This window comes from Wasmannia auropunctata, unplaced genomic scaffold (genome assembly GCF_000956235.1).
Source record: "Wasmannia auropunctata unplaced genomic scaffold, wasmannia.A_1.0 LD334204.1, whole genome shotgun sequence".
NCBI classification, from domain to species: Eukaryota; Metazoa; Arthropoda; class Insecta; order Hymenoptera; family Formicidae; genus Wasmannia; species Wasmannia auropunctata.
Window position 1 is genome coordinate 755,336 of NW_012028686.1, and position 15,528 is coordinate 770,863.

The 15,528-nt window shown below is 41.2% G+C and overlaps 1 protein-coding gene across 2 annotated transcripts in view; it reads right to left on the reverse strand.

The window, feature by feature from the left end:
- LOC105459178 (MAM domain-containing glycosylphosphatidylinositol anchor protein 1) overlaps positions 1-11,486 on the reverse strand; it is a 334,285-nt gene extending 322,799 nt beyond the window's left edge. For both annotated transcript variants that reach the window (XM_011704982.1, XM_011704981.1), the window contains exon 1: positions 11,349-11,486. In XM_011704982.1, the coding sequence (XP_011703284.1) occupies positions 11,349-11,445 (97 nt within the window). In that variant the 5' untranslated portion in view covers positions 11,446-11,486. The remainder of the gene's footprint in view (positions 1-11,348) is intronic.
- Between the last annotated feature and the right edge of the window lie 4,042 nt (positions 11,487-15,528).

Here is a 15,528-nt window from a genome sequence, read left to right on the forward strand (position 1 = left end):
AAATTTTTAATGCAATGGCCTGATATACTTTTAGATTTATAATAAATTCTTTTCTCTTGTACTTGTTGATATTTACACAAATTGTCGACATTCATTTCAAGTACTTACATATTGTCGGATACTAATCCATTTTATTGTCTCGCTCTTTCTCTGACAGAGAAAAACTCGTTTTTCATAAGTTGGTCGAAAATTCGCGAATTTTCAGTGACGGACTTTTTATCAGCTCAGCGTTTCGAAGCGCCTATCGCACTCGTAAATCTCCTCAGCTGTCTGAAAGCACTTTTCTGCAGCACGCGCAAGTAACGTCCCGTTTATCAGCGCAAAGCGCAAGCATGACATTGCCGCAATCGCTGACATCCCGACGCCCAAATGTTGGAAAGATAGCGGACTAAGAAGAAAAAGTGGAATCGCTATTTGGGACTTTCTTACGAATTACGAAGACAAATGCAATAAAACTACTGACTGTTCACTAAATTCAGCATTTACAGTCACCATTCTAAAGAAAGAACTGAGCTAACATCAGTCTTAAAATACGATAGTAAGTAGCTTTTCGAAACCAAGACTGAATTTTTATTCTTCAAACAATATGTTCTCAATTATTTCTATTAAACTAAAATAATTGATATTAACCATTTAAATTGCCATTAAGAGAAAGAATTAAATAATCTGCGCGTAATAATTAAGAAATTTACTATTAGTAAGATATATTTAAATATAAGGATTCATAAAATGTATTAATTACTTATTAAATCGTATCATTAACGATATTTCTTGCAATTTATTCACTTAAGTTAGGAATGGAAGCGATAGAGAATATGGAAATAAATTATTGAAACAACTAAGATAAATATCAAATATGGTCGGCAAAGCGGATTTTAGTGCTTAATAATATTTAAATTATTGTTTCATGATATTTGCAAGCGATAATTATATCTTCTTGCTTGAGTTTGAATCCTAAATTCGCGTTTCCAACTTTAGTTTAAGTGTAATTTGGGATAAAATTATTATCATTTGAATCGTAAATTAGACGAGAGAATTTACTTTAATCAAATTGAAATATCGTCTCTTCGACACGTTTGCGTAATCCTTAATCGTTTACTGTAGTAACTATGATATACGATGCCGCTTGGTATCTTCCAGTATTTCTCACAACCCCTATTCGAAGAGTAATACGACGACATGCGAAACAGCTCTCGTCGTTACCTTGCCGACTCGAGTATCGCTATACGAACACAGCACGTTGTTTGAAACAAAAACAAACATCAAAGGCAGTCAGCCTCGCCTCGCTATGAGATATCGCAAACGTATTATAAAATAATTATATTCAAAGTATTGTTTTTCTCATTTCAAATGTTAATTATCAGCATAAAACGGCTTTTCATTATTGGAATGATCATATCCGGTTATTTGTATATTATCCCGCGGTGTCAATCTTAAAATAGTTGGAAATCGAAAGTTCACAGCACAATACCGGATATATTTGGACATACAATTCAAACATTGCTAAGAAGATAATTATTACGCGTAAAAAAACACTATAAAATATATTATAAAACAATAATTTATATAATTATTTATGTCTCATTCTCTCATCGTTCCAAATCCTACTTCAAATATATAAATCATGGAAAATATATCGCCGAGGATATAATTCGATAAGTAGCTTCGATAAGTACTCATGAATCATATTTATAAATTTTTAATCCGGATAATAATCGTTTAGCGTAGTAACTGAAATAAAATGCAATAGTGTTTGGTAACTTTCTAGTCGCGAGCACGTTGCAAGAAATAATAACGACACACGGAGCAGCGGTTCTTATTTCAATTAGTCGTTATTGTACTAATTGTTCTTGAAGAGCTAATCGTTCTTTTAACAGAAATGCTATTGATATTAGATGATACAATATTGCTACTAATAAATTTTACGTCCGAGAAAATATAGGCTACTCTTGCTTAATGTAACATAAGATTTTTATACTTTTCACGTTTATTTTGCCAAAATATTGTTCCTCCGCACGGAAGGATTGATCCGTACAATCCTATGGGCTTAGTGAAACCTCGAGCTCAATACACTACCGACATACACAGCTATACGTACATATACTTACATACAGCTATACAAATATACACTTTTGAATTCGTTCCGCCTTGTGCATAGTGCATATCTCGACTCTGACTTTCTGACCTAGTCAATTCTCAGGTATAGCGACCATTTTTCGACTAGTACAAATACCGTACAATACAAAATTTAATCGTTACTGGTCAGGATCGTCTTCAGTACACGCAGTCATATAATTAAAGAAAAAGAGAAAGATAAAAGATATTAATGATCCCAAAAATATTAGTTCACTATAGTGGGCGGATTATTTGTGGGTCTGCAAGTCAAATTACGTACATTAATATTCTAAAGATAACGCTAATATTCTAAAGACAAAATAACGCTAATAAAGTTAAAACAAGAATGTACGATAATATATGAAAATTACGTTAAAATACAAGAACTGTAATACCCGGCATACGTTTATTTTATAACTATTATTATTCGTTGATTATTGTCTCGCTGACTGATATACGGCTTTGGTATTTGTTTTGTTATACAGCGCGCATATACCTATGCAAGACTACAGCGTGCCGTGTTATCATTCGCATGACTCGAGTTGGCATGTAACGGCGCCAACCACTCCGTGTGTCGTAGTATTATTCCTCGAAACGCAGTAGCGAGTACTAAAGAATTAAAAGATAATAAATAAAACTCCATCATACCTCACGAAATTGGAGTAATTATTAGATTAAAAATTCATAAACGTATTAAAGTAACGATCACTTATTAAAATATATATCTCGAATAGAAGCAGTTTATTCATTTCAAACAGAAATTGGAACAATAGAACATGAGAATTATAAAATATTATTTCAATGATTATATACTTTATAATGCGCGCAATCTTAAGAGACCGTCTTTTCTATTGTATAAATGCCATTATATAATATTGTATTGTGTTGAGTGCAACAAAAAAATTTGAAAAGAGGACCTAGTAGTATCAGAGCAACTGTGAGTTAAATAATTCATTTTCAACTGAATTTTATACATATCATATGGGACAAAGACATTTAATAACGCAAGCATTGAATAAAGATTTTATCGCGTATGTAATATTACAAAGTGTTTCACAATAATCGTTCACAATATTTTAACTGTATTAGATTTCACGAGAGTGAAATTATTTTGCTGCTCACAATCAATTAAAAAATTTAACTTTTATTAAACGCTCTGTAATCAAGATATCGCTATTATATTGTATCTCAAAATATGTATAAACTCTTGTTCTGAAGTTGTTTCACTGACGTGCTTTTTGATCATATAATCAGTATAAGTACGTTTAAATAATGATAAAAAATTTATAAAGAGACATATTGAGATGTGCACGGTAGTGGAAAATTGAAAGAATTTAAACAATATATTAATGAAAACGTTTATGTAAAAACGGAATTATATAACAATGGCAAAATTATATAAAATTATTATAAAATTGTGTCGCAATTCCCTTTTCAATTTAACAACCGGAAACATTAACGCTTAAAACAATAGAACAAAACTCAACCATTCTCAATTTATTTGTCGATGTTTGATAGAATAACTATTAGCGGTGGCGACGTAATTAATTTAAATTAATGAAAACAATTCGCCATAGTTATTATGCGACAGAGTACGATAGAGGCGTGTTAAAATCAACGAAAATTCACTCAGCGACATCAAATACACAATGAGGACAGTATTACAATAGTAGCAAATAGTGTTTGGGATTTGAATGTCTATCATGGATTATTAATGAAGCCATGGATATCAAAGATGTCGATTGTTTAAAAGTGATGACGCAAGCGGAGGATGAACTGTTTTGCGCTTCATTTAACTGTACTGCAACGCGACTTGACAGCGACAGTGCCGATCATCAAACGTTATATGTACCTTTCGACCGCAGGAACCGTATAGTAACAGGCGCAGAGTCATCGTCCTGTTCCCAAGTATTAGACATACAGAAGTATAACACAGAGATTTCACATAAGATTGATAAAAAATTAAAGTAGCGAAAATTTTATCGCAATCATAATCAAATGATAAAATAGGCAAATAGTTTCGCAAAAATCAATCTTATTTTTATAATTGACCCGACAGATTGTTTTCGAGAATAAAACAGGCAAAGACTATTTTGAAATCATCCGAAAATCGTTCTTAGGATATATCCAACATAATTTTCAAACTTTGCGCCGTTCAAAGCAAATATTTTCTCTCTTGCGAATATTCTCGTATTCAGTCGTAACAATCGCGGATTTTATAAACAGCCGCACCGGACAATTGGGAATACCGCGGTCACACAATAACCTACGCTCTCGCTGATGCGTTAATATTCCAATAACATTGTTGTTTGCGCTCTTATCAAAAGCATGCAATTAATATATTCGCAGGTATGGATCGACGAGCACATTGTATTTCAACTCAACCGTGAATGCTATTACCGATGTTACGGAGAGAAGCCGCGGCACGGAGTTGCTAAATTTCGAAATATCGATTATTAATTATTAATGTCGTTAACGTCAAAGACGCTAATTGTCTCAAACAGCGCCGTCAAACTTAGAGCAGTCCTCGAACCGCAACTCTAACTCCCGAGAACTTACTGTCCTTGATTACGCACGCGCTGGAAACTCTAACGAGGGTTTCCAACTGCAGTAACCAAACGCAAAAGTGTTTCTAATATACCTATCTTTATTCCTAGACGCAGTGGCAAGTGAAATTGATTTTATTAAATTGATTTATCGGAACTTGTTTATTTATTCCTAAATGAATTTGCGTATATTTAAGATTCGAAATTGATAAAATTTCATTCATAGCTCACCGTGAAAGCCGTGTAAAAACATTTTCATCATTTTCAAATACGATATCCATTTAATTTGCTAAATCTAACATGCATATATTGTTACCATCGAGAGAATTCAATACATTTATATACAATTCAATGCATTTATCTCAATTCACGCATCCCACATGGCGAAAGAATGATATATGTATCAGAGTTATGCAATGCGATCCGAGGTGCGCTCGTTGTCGAGGGATTTTTCAAAATATAAATCCACGGGATGGATATAACGTCAGCGCGATGATGCTCATAATTTCACGGAACCGCGTATCGATTGCTCCCGGTTCGATGGTTTTGCGAAAACGAACGCGATCCGACGCCGAGCTCGGCTCACAAGCGTAATCTCTAATGCGTAATATCGCCCGTTCACGCCGGAATGAGCAATGCCAATAAAACGAGACCAGGCGCATCGGCATCGCAAACCGCCGTCGCGTATGCCGCGTTGCATTGCGTTGCGTTGCGTTGCGCTGCGCTGCGCCATGCGCTGCGTTACGTTAGAGTGGCGCGCGATCAATGATTTTGTAATCGCGATCGGCAAACGCTCGTGAAAAAAATTCGCAATTTGATCAATTTCGCACCTGTCGCAGCGAACGATAAAACGTTTGCCCCGCGCACCACGAATCGAGTCGATAAAACTGTGCGACAGAGAGTCACGAGAGAGTTTATGAGGTCCGTATAATATTTTACAGCATATTGTCCCTACGTGACGCGATTTTTTTCATGAATACCGTCAGAATAACGTATAGCCATTACGTTCTCATTCGAAATGACTCGACTCTTCCCGAAGCACGAGACCTAACCGCGAGGACTGTCGCGAGACGCAAATATGTATATAGGTACCTATACGGAAAAAATGATTTTACAGGAAGGTTTAAAAATTTTGCTAGAAACAAATCTAAAAATAATTTTGTTGAATCAGTAAAATAATTTTGTCGGAAATTCAAACTGATTGCTAGAATATCAAAACGTTTTACAGAAATACTCATCATTGTTAAGCTTCCAACAAAATTATTTGGATCGTTTAATAAAATTATTTCCAGTTTTACTGTAGCCAGTGGAGTTTTTTAGAGCCACCTTGCAAAATCCAGCAAAATCATTGTTTCCGTATATTTTTATCCACTGCCCGATATCTATTTCTCGAAATTAGACATACGGCGAATACGTATATTCGCAAGGGGTCGACTTTTTAAATCTGCATGTCGCTTTCATCACGATTGCGAACTGGATGAAGTACTGGAAAGAGAGACAAAGAGAAAGAGAGAGAGAGAGAGAGAGAGAATATTTCCTTATTTTGTTGTTACACTGAAATCCAGGGAAATGACGTGACGTTGCTACAAACGTGGACGCAAGTATTGTTTACTGCCTATAAGTCACTCGTTAAAGCGCGAGAATGGGAAAAATCTGTCGCGAGTAACGAGCGTTTATTTGCACGCGGCGTGAAAGTCGAGCGCGCGACTGTCGTAAAATCGATTTTCGTATTCGTTCGCGCGACGTAGCCAGCGCGCGCTCTCTCAATTTTTTTCCTCTCCCGCTCTCGCATTTTCTTCGTGAGGACGTGGGTAGCTGCCGAGAGAAAAGAGATTTCTTCGCATCATTTAGATTATCGACGACGCATTTACACGGATTTCCGCGGCGTCGCTGATGACGGGACCGGCTTTTTTTTTACGAGGCGGAAAGCGCCTCAACGAGCGACAAAAAGCCCCGGTCGATCCGAACTGTAAAAAGATGCGTTATCAATCTCGCTGGATATGGGACGAGGATAAAACGAAGAACACACGAGGAGTGAGGGGAGACCGCAGGTGTGCCCGCGTTACGAAGTAGTCGCAAACTTTTATTGCGACGTTTGTAAGGGATGGGGGAAGAGTGACCCAGAAAGTGAGAGACGGTCTAGGAATTCTCTAGGATACCTATACGAATCCGTGTCGCGCTTTGAAAAATCTCGACATACACGGCACTAATGGATAAGTCTACGAAAAGCGCAGGAGTCGTTGTGAAATAAGAATATAGTTTATAGATTCAGAGAGCGAAACGCGAGAGAGGAAGCGTCGCGTCGCTCCCCAAAAGGCAGGAAGGGAGAGAAAGGGAGAGAAATGAGGAGTATGATAAAGAAAATGAGACAGTGGAAACTGGAGTGTTATAGGTGTCTGCTCAAAAGAATACTGCAGAGTGAGGCGTAATAAGCGAGACCGCGAAAGCAGATAAGACGACTGTAAAAATATGGTGCTGCATAAAGAGATCGTGAATGGACGAGTTAGTAGTAATAAAGAACGCAGTGCGAGGGAACGCAGACGTATCTTGTTATCGTCTTAACAGAAATGATCACGTCATTACGCCATTAACGGCATTTATTTGTGCCGCGCGTTAACAATACAAGAAACGTGTAAGTGAGAAAAGTGTCGAACAAAGCAGCGCGCGATCTCGAGATAGCCATCTTACAAAGTGAAACGGATGAAAAACGAAGCGCGTACATTTAAGATATATCTATAATGGTCGGATGCGTTCTCAGAAAAGCCAATACCGCAATGTAGAAAAAATAAATGGTACCTTCAAAGGTGGCGTTAGGACGCGGACTCTTAAAGCGGCCGCTTTTGATCAAAATGCAGCCTCTATGCGCTGGTACTCCGCCGTAAAATCAAACGCGTCTTATTGATGTACGTAATGCCTACGTAATGACAGGGGAGGAAAAAAAAACACTGAGTTATACCGGGACAAATATAATTATATATCTATCTCAAAGAGAGGTCCAGAATAAACGCGGGGAATTCGAGACAACGAGATCGCTGAGATCGCTCGGTCGGGAAAAAGAGCGAGGAAGTTTTCTGGAAAGAACCGAAAGAGCAAAGGAAGGAAACGAGGTCGTTCGCGAATATCTTCCAAAAGTTCTTGCATCATATATGGAACGATATCAAGCAAACGGTATTTTTCGAGCATTCTTGGAGATCTAATATTACAACAAAGCTATTTGTAGTGAAATAAAAAAAATTAATATTTATAACGTGCAATCGTGATCTTCAAATGATTTGATTGAGACTGAATAGCTTTAGAAAATATTAAACGTCTCTAATAGAGGATAGTCTTTTAAACATTAAATTAATACATTATTTATTCATTATTCTATAATCGCAATATTGTTAATTCGCGATTTTGGATAATCTAAACTATCTCTCGTTTACAGCGCTTACTCCATTTTATTGCACAAAAATATATCGTTAGTGCAGCTTTTTAATTTGTCGCTATATAAATCCGAAACTTTCCGGACTTCAATTCCAGCGAAAATACCGTGGTGCGGGCAATTCACCAATTTCTCGCGGACCGCGAGGAAGCCGAAATTAAACATTCATCGCACGGTTCGCTGCGCGTTAATGACCACGAGAAAAAACCAGCAACATATGGCGGGGCGGACATGGTGCCGCAAAGAATCGTTTGCGGAGAGTACAAAGATGAACCTAGGCAGACGGAGAGCTAGAAATAGAGAGAGAGAGAGAGAGAGAGAGAGAGAGAGGAAAAAATAAAGGAAAAAGGGACAGAGAAATAATTATAGCATTATTCGCAGAGGCGCATTGCGGTGGTGTCGGTACAACGAGAGACGGGCAGAGAGAAACGCGTAGAAAAGAACATCGGCAGCGGCCGCTAAACAGAACAACGAGAGTGTGAAAGGAGGAACGAGCGGCGCAAACGTAGAAAGGAAGCCCTCCTTAATAAAAGACAAGGGAATATCAGCGACCTCACGCCTGGTCGTGACAACGACGTCCGCATCCCATTCGCTTCAGCGTCCTTTGAGCGAGAAGCCATCGTCGTCCCCTTCCTGGCTCTTCTCTCTCTCTCTCTCTCTCTCTCTCTCTCTCTCTCTCTCTCTCGTTTGCACCCAGCATTCCCTCACCTATACCATGATCCACCGAGGACGCAACCCCTGACAATCCAGTGCGATCCGACACAGTAGGGAAGGGGAGATTATATTCCGTTGTGTCGTCCCTGTCTTTTCACGTTGCGCCCGCGTACGCTCTCGACTAAACAGGCCATTTCGTCATCACGCGCGCAAGTTTTCATTCGGTGTTATTTTTTAACAATTTTAATCGTTTTCCAAAAGATGCCGATGTCACAATTGCTAAAACGCCAATCGGATTTAATTCAAAAATTCGATATTTGCGTGCAGCTCTCCGTGTTACTCGATCGTGTTAATATTTCGATTAAATATGGTTGAATTCGTCCAAATCTGTATATACGCACAATTGTAATTTTTTATATTGCTGATACAAGAGAAAAAGACGCGATCTCAATCGTAATTTTTTAACAGATAGAAAAGATTCAAAAGATAGAAAAGATATCAAATTTATTTAATCCTCTCTTATACAAAACATATTTTCGTCAGTGTATACACACATTGATAACGATACAGAAAGTACACTTCGATAATGTCGCAGACGATGAGAGAACCAAAATACGTTTTTACAGCAACTTTTATCGTATGTACGAAAACCATAAACGTTTTCGCACGACCCATAAAGTCGAGCGTAAATGTTCCTCTACTTTCAAGTTATAGATACAGGTCCATGCTTCTTCTTACACGACCTATCTCGAGCAACTTCCACGCACGATTCGCAAAATATGCTTGCGCGTATCTATTTTAGGAATGGCTGCTTGTGCAGGAGGAACAGTTTGCGACTGTATACGCGCGTGTCATGTACATGTGCGCAAACGTGCATTAAGGGCGTACAAGGGATATATGGACGAGAGAGAGAGAGAGAGAAACGGAGAAAGGGATATCGATGCATGCGCATGACCCCGATTCGAATCACCCCCGAAACGCGAATCTCTCCGAGTTCGCAGGCACTCGGAAAATAATTAGACCCATCGAGTTCCGGTACGCGGTCTAATGAGAGGCTTCCTCGGCCGGATGCGACGGAATCTCCGCGATCTCCTTGCGCGGAATGCTAATCGCCCGCAATTACGCGATTGTATTTCGAGAGGGAAAAGCGTGGACAAAAAAGGTACGAGGCAGGAAATTTATATTACACTCGCGCAATCTCCCATAATTTCGGGCGCGTCGCTTTAAACCAAGAGAGCAGATTTTAATGCCATTTTCTTTTTTTTCTTTTTTTTTTTAAACTTGTCACATGCGTAAATGTCAATATATCTCTTAGAAATTTATGTAAAATTATTTTTTTAATCTTTTTACGTATAACAAAAATTAAAAAAAAATCAACGTACATGATAACTATAATTATTATCGTGCTGAGTATCAAGTTATATTTATATGTTGTATTTTTTAAATTTATAATAATATTTTAATACTATCATATTTTTATTCTCTTATTTATCATTATCATTATTTTCTGATTTGCAAGAGTTACGTACCAGAAATGTTACATTATAAAAGACAGAGCTTTATATTTTTCATGTTTACGAGTTCTACTATTTTAATTTACATTTTTCATTTTATTATCATTTTAATTATTTTACCAAGCTTGACGTTAAGTAATAAATGTTACTATAAACTTGTAAAAAAGAGAAGTTTCATTCGTGCATTGAGATTTTTATCGTGCATCATAAAATTTACATCGGATAGAAACAGTTCTAAAATGTTCTAGATTAATCTGCATTATAAGAGGTTCTATTGCGTATACATGCATTACGGAATTGCATAACTGAAATCTTTCACGTCGACGCTGCAGTCAAGTTATGCATTTATCGTTCATTACATGATCATCTTGGCCTCAACATGATAATATCGATAGAGTTTCACAAAGGCAGAAAATGCAATAACGGGTGAAAAGCCAAGTTAACGCGTACCTTCATTTATAGAGGATATAAAGGCAATACTATCGTTAAAATTTCCTACGTCAAAATTGCGATTAAATTATGCAGTCTTTCACAAATTACAAATTTGCTGCTACCATCGCGTGACTCGAAAAGTTTTTAAAGGATTATACTCTTGATTATACTCATATAACATAAAAATGTGAATTCAAATTCGACTAATGTTCGCATTATTTGCATCCATGTAGTCTTTGTGCCGATTAAATCATATCAAATCATAAACAATTAAATCGTGTAATGTATAATCAATTAGTTGTAAAACTGTAAAATTTACAAATATATGTCAAATATACTGATATTTTAAATACACGTATGCCCTGAATTTTCAAAAATAGTGTAATTATTAAATGTAGGAAAAAATAAATTTAATATGTTTGTTTTAATATTATTTAAATTTAATTTCTGCTACAGATTTCATGTTATTTTCCAAATAACATGAAATCCAAAAAATTTTGGTTAATATACACATTTTCATAAATATTTACACTATTTCTCTTTATTATATTTTCAAAAACGAGCATGTCCGAAATACGACTAAATTATTCATGAATCAATTTCCATTCACGGAAAAACTTATCCACGATAATGATTCCCAAATATGAAGCTAGAGAGACTTACGTGTCGCGCCAGATATCTCGGCGAACAGCGCGATCGACAGTAATCCAGCCACGAGGAGGAGCGTGGTCAGGAAGAACGATCTCGAGCTGCAGCCCATCACGGCATCACTACCGATCACCACCCGATTCGCGCAGTAGTCCTCGTCGGATATCACCGACGGCGTGTCTCGAACTCTCGGCGACGCGAGGGACTCGTCTCTTCCCAGCTCAACTGAGCTCGAGGATCTCACTGTCACCCTCGCGGCGAAAACGTCCAGCTGTCATCCGCGCGAAAGAGTCCGCTCGAGGACCACCACCACCGCGTACGTGCCAAGCACGCGATTCAGCATCGACGATGCGCCGCCGCGCGAGGAAGCTGCTGCAGTTCCGCCGCGACAAAATCGGACGCCGATCGCTCGTTCGCGTCGCGCATATCTCTTCGTGCACCACCCCCGCCGCGCCGCTTCCTCTCCGCAGCGCGTATCGACACTTCACAGGCTAGAGACTACGAGGATCAACAATCGACGAACAGGACGACGCACCGAGGGATCTGCAATTTGCGAGAGAGCTCCGCGTCAGGGAAATCGGCGCGATCCGACTTCCCGACGCGTTCCGCTACTATAATCTCCCGCGTAGTAGAAGAGATCGCGACAACGGTACGTATCTCTCTAAGGTGAACCGGGTTGATTCACTATCGCCGAATGCACAGCCCGATTATCGGATTTTAGAAGAGCCTGGTCGAATTCCCCCGGGCGTAATGTCGCCGTAAGGGACTCGTTAAACTTGGGCACTAAAGCGCCGTTGTAAGCGCCGCTACTCGCCGGGATGAATTCCCCGTTTCGGCAAAGAAAGAGCTCGTCGGTCCGTTTCTCGTAACGTGTTGCTAAGCCAGATTTAGTCCCCGCCATGCAGTTTATGCATCCGCTGTCTTATATTACTCGGACAAGCACACCGTTTACCGCTGAATATAATATACGCGTGCAGTGACTTACGGATTAACGAGCTAAAAAAAAATCACAATACCGAGAAGTTATCTACTTAATGATTTAAAAAGAAATAGTTATATGATTACTTCGTCAACTGTGTTTTAACTCGCGTTGCAACTTCTGCCCACTTCTGTTTGCAATGAGAACAACGCCAGAAATGTACATATAATACTATTTGCTTTATTGACGCGCCATTTACTGTAATGCACGCGCGCGTGTAACGAGTGTCTAAATCCCCGGCAAATGCACGCATATGTAATGTTCTGTGATCGTCATTGTATTTCATAACACGTTGCGACGGTTGATCGACCCGCAGTCTTTAATAGGATTTCGCGGGATACCTGTCTGAAATTACCGATCGCGGCACGCGCGCGGGATCGAGCTGATCGCGATCCACTGATTTACGGGCGACGTCTCCGTTTTCATTCAGCGTGCAATTTCGTAGAAAATCGCGGATACTGCGCGAATCATTTATCGTTTGCGTTTTCGAATCGAGTGATGATTTACGTGGCTAATTGAGATATCTCGGATAATTTCGTACCGCCGCGTCGGCTGCCGGAGCGAGCGATTCGAGTACGCGTTATTCGCGACGGACGTGGGCATAAATCATCTTCGCGTTTCGTGCAAACGGACGGCCTTTTAAATTGATCGTCCCGGCAGGTCGGTCGTACTTGTGGATTGATACACCGATACGCGCTCTCCCCCGCGTGCCTCGAATATTAAAAAAGTCGTAAATTATCATTCTCCATATTCACGGTAATGTACGCTCGAAATAATAATCGGGACATCCAAGTAAATGCAGAGCAGAGTGAAACACCGCAGCCGAGAGATCGCGATATTATTGCTCGAAATAACTGAGAAGACCGTTTCGATTACGTTATGATTCCATGGAGTGTTTTTTCCCCCATTTTTTTGTGTGGAGGTCTTGCGATCTCGCGGAGAAGCGATGTTTTTCGCGGACCGGCGATTTTCCCAGGGCATTTTCAAAACGTTTCGTATTCTGAATCAATAAATGGCGAAATTCGCGTTATTCGCTCCGAAAATTCACGCGATATATTTCCATTCGTGTCGTCCGTTCAAATTAACGCCTCCTAACTTTCGTCGGTCGCCTTTGCGCGCGCGCGCGCGCGTCCTGATGTGCAAATGTTGATATTTCGCATTACGAGACGAGGTATAGAACCGGTAGTCCGCCCGTATAGGTAGACTAGGGTAGGTAGTACCCGCCGCCGTCAGAACGGCGGAGGCGGATGTCCGAAACTTACGGAAGTGGGTCACGACACGTATTTAGGCAGCAACCTCCGTATCTCGGTATCGGTTTATTCCCACCTGTAATCACCGGCCCGCAAACCTGGTACACAAAGTCCCTCGTGCATATGCATGGCGCGGCCGCTTTGTCCCGACGACCCTTGAACCGCTCGTCTACTCGCGTGTTGTTCCCTATGCGCTACGATTGTTCCCTACAGCCGCCCGACGGCGAGGGGGGGGCCCGCGTTCTCTCTCATCCCTGCCGCTTGCTCCGTACAGCTGGGGATCGAAATTCGGCGTTCGGCAAAAAAAAAAAAAAAGAAACGGAAAAGATAGATATCTCGACAACGCGTGTATCATCGCTGTTTATTTTAAGGACGAGCCGTACGGCACACGGGCAGCGAGCCATCACTTCGCCCCGTAAATCCCATTCACGTCAAATCACAAACTCGCGCGCACTCTTTTTGCACAGAGGACGAGGGAAAAGGGGGAAGAGCAAAGGCTGGACAGAGGAGGATGAAACCGTAATCCGTGCGTAGCGCGCGGATGCGTCGAGAGCATCGTTGGCAGGCTGGTCGTCGTGTTTCCAAAAGCGCGCGCTGAAACGCTCTGTGATGGAGGTGGATTAAAAAAAAAAAATCAAAAAAATAAAAGTAAAGCGGAACGAGAAAAATTCGCGCTCGCGTCACGAAAATCGAAGTGCATCCGCGAGAGGCAGCGATTGCGAGGATAATCGAAAGGGGAGCCGCGACGAGACACCCGACCCACCCTTCTTCCCGCGGCCGAGAGGCACGTGACGGGCCTCCGCGATCGGCACGCGAATTCCGGCAGCCGTCTGGAGCACGTGACGATCGATCTCGCGTGAGAGAACGAGTGCGATTCTCGTGCTTCTATCGAGAGCATCGCGCGTCCCTTTCGGACGCGCGGGAAGTCTAGCTGCGCACGGAAACCTTCTGCAAGGAGATTCTCGCGATTCTCGGATATCGATGCAACGCGAAGTCGATCGACGACGAGCTCTCTCTTCGGTATCGTTGACAAGCGTAATTTCCCAGTAACAAAAAAATTCACAGAGTTGCCCAATGCTCGCCGATAATCGCTCGGCGCTTTGGCCCACCCCTGGAGGGGTGCTTTCTACCGAACACACGCGGGAAACTGCTCCAAGGCCGTCCACATCATCCCCTCTCACCGTGAGCGACGTTTCCTCGATGACGGCAACTACGTTTTCGACACTGCTTTCGCAAAATCAGTCCACCCTCTCTCACAGCACCGCAAGAAGGGCGAGCATCATTCGACGCACTGGGATCTCAGCGAATACCCGAGGAGCGCAGATTCGGGCAGATTCCACAACACCTTGGCGTCTCGCTTACCCGCGATGACGACGTGTACGAGGATCGCGAGGATGTCGTTCGCAACGTCACGTTACGACAAACGCGCAAGACGAACGCGACGGAACGCGACGGTCCGCACGGTATCGCGCGGTATATACGAGGCGCGGAACGACGAGCTAGCGAGCGAGCGAGCGAGCTTCGAGTGCGCGTCGCGCTCTCCCGCCTCTCTGGCTCCGCTCTCGGGACTGAGAGTGGAGAGAGAGAAGCACCGTCGGACTTTCGAGGGATCTACTGCCACCCCTACCGGCGTGGTGGCCGTTACCCCTGCCTGCCTCTCTCGGCAACCCGCGTGCTACGTTTCCCCTGCCGCGCCGACCCCACCACCGCGCGTAGAGATGCGCACGAGACGAGATAAATCTCGATCTTGTCTCGATCTCGTCTCGAAATCGAGACGAGATTCGAGATCGGGATTACTTATAATATTCGAGATCAATATCGAGATTCACCACATCAAGATCAAGATTATTGAAAATTCTCGTCAAGATCTCATTGAGATCTCGACAAAATATTTTATTATTTCACCGATCTGACGACACTATATGACGCTGTGGCTGCTGCACACATAAACCACGCAACGCCACAG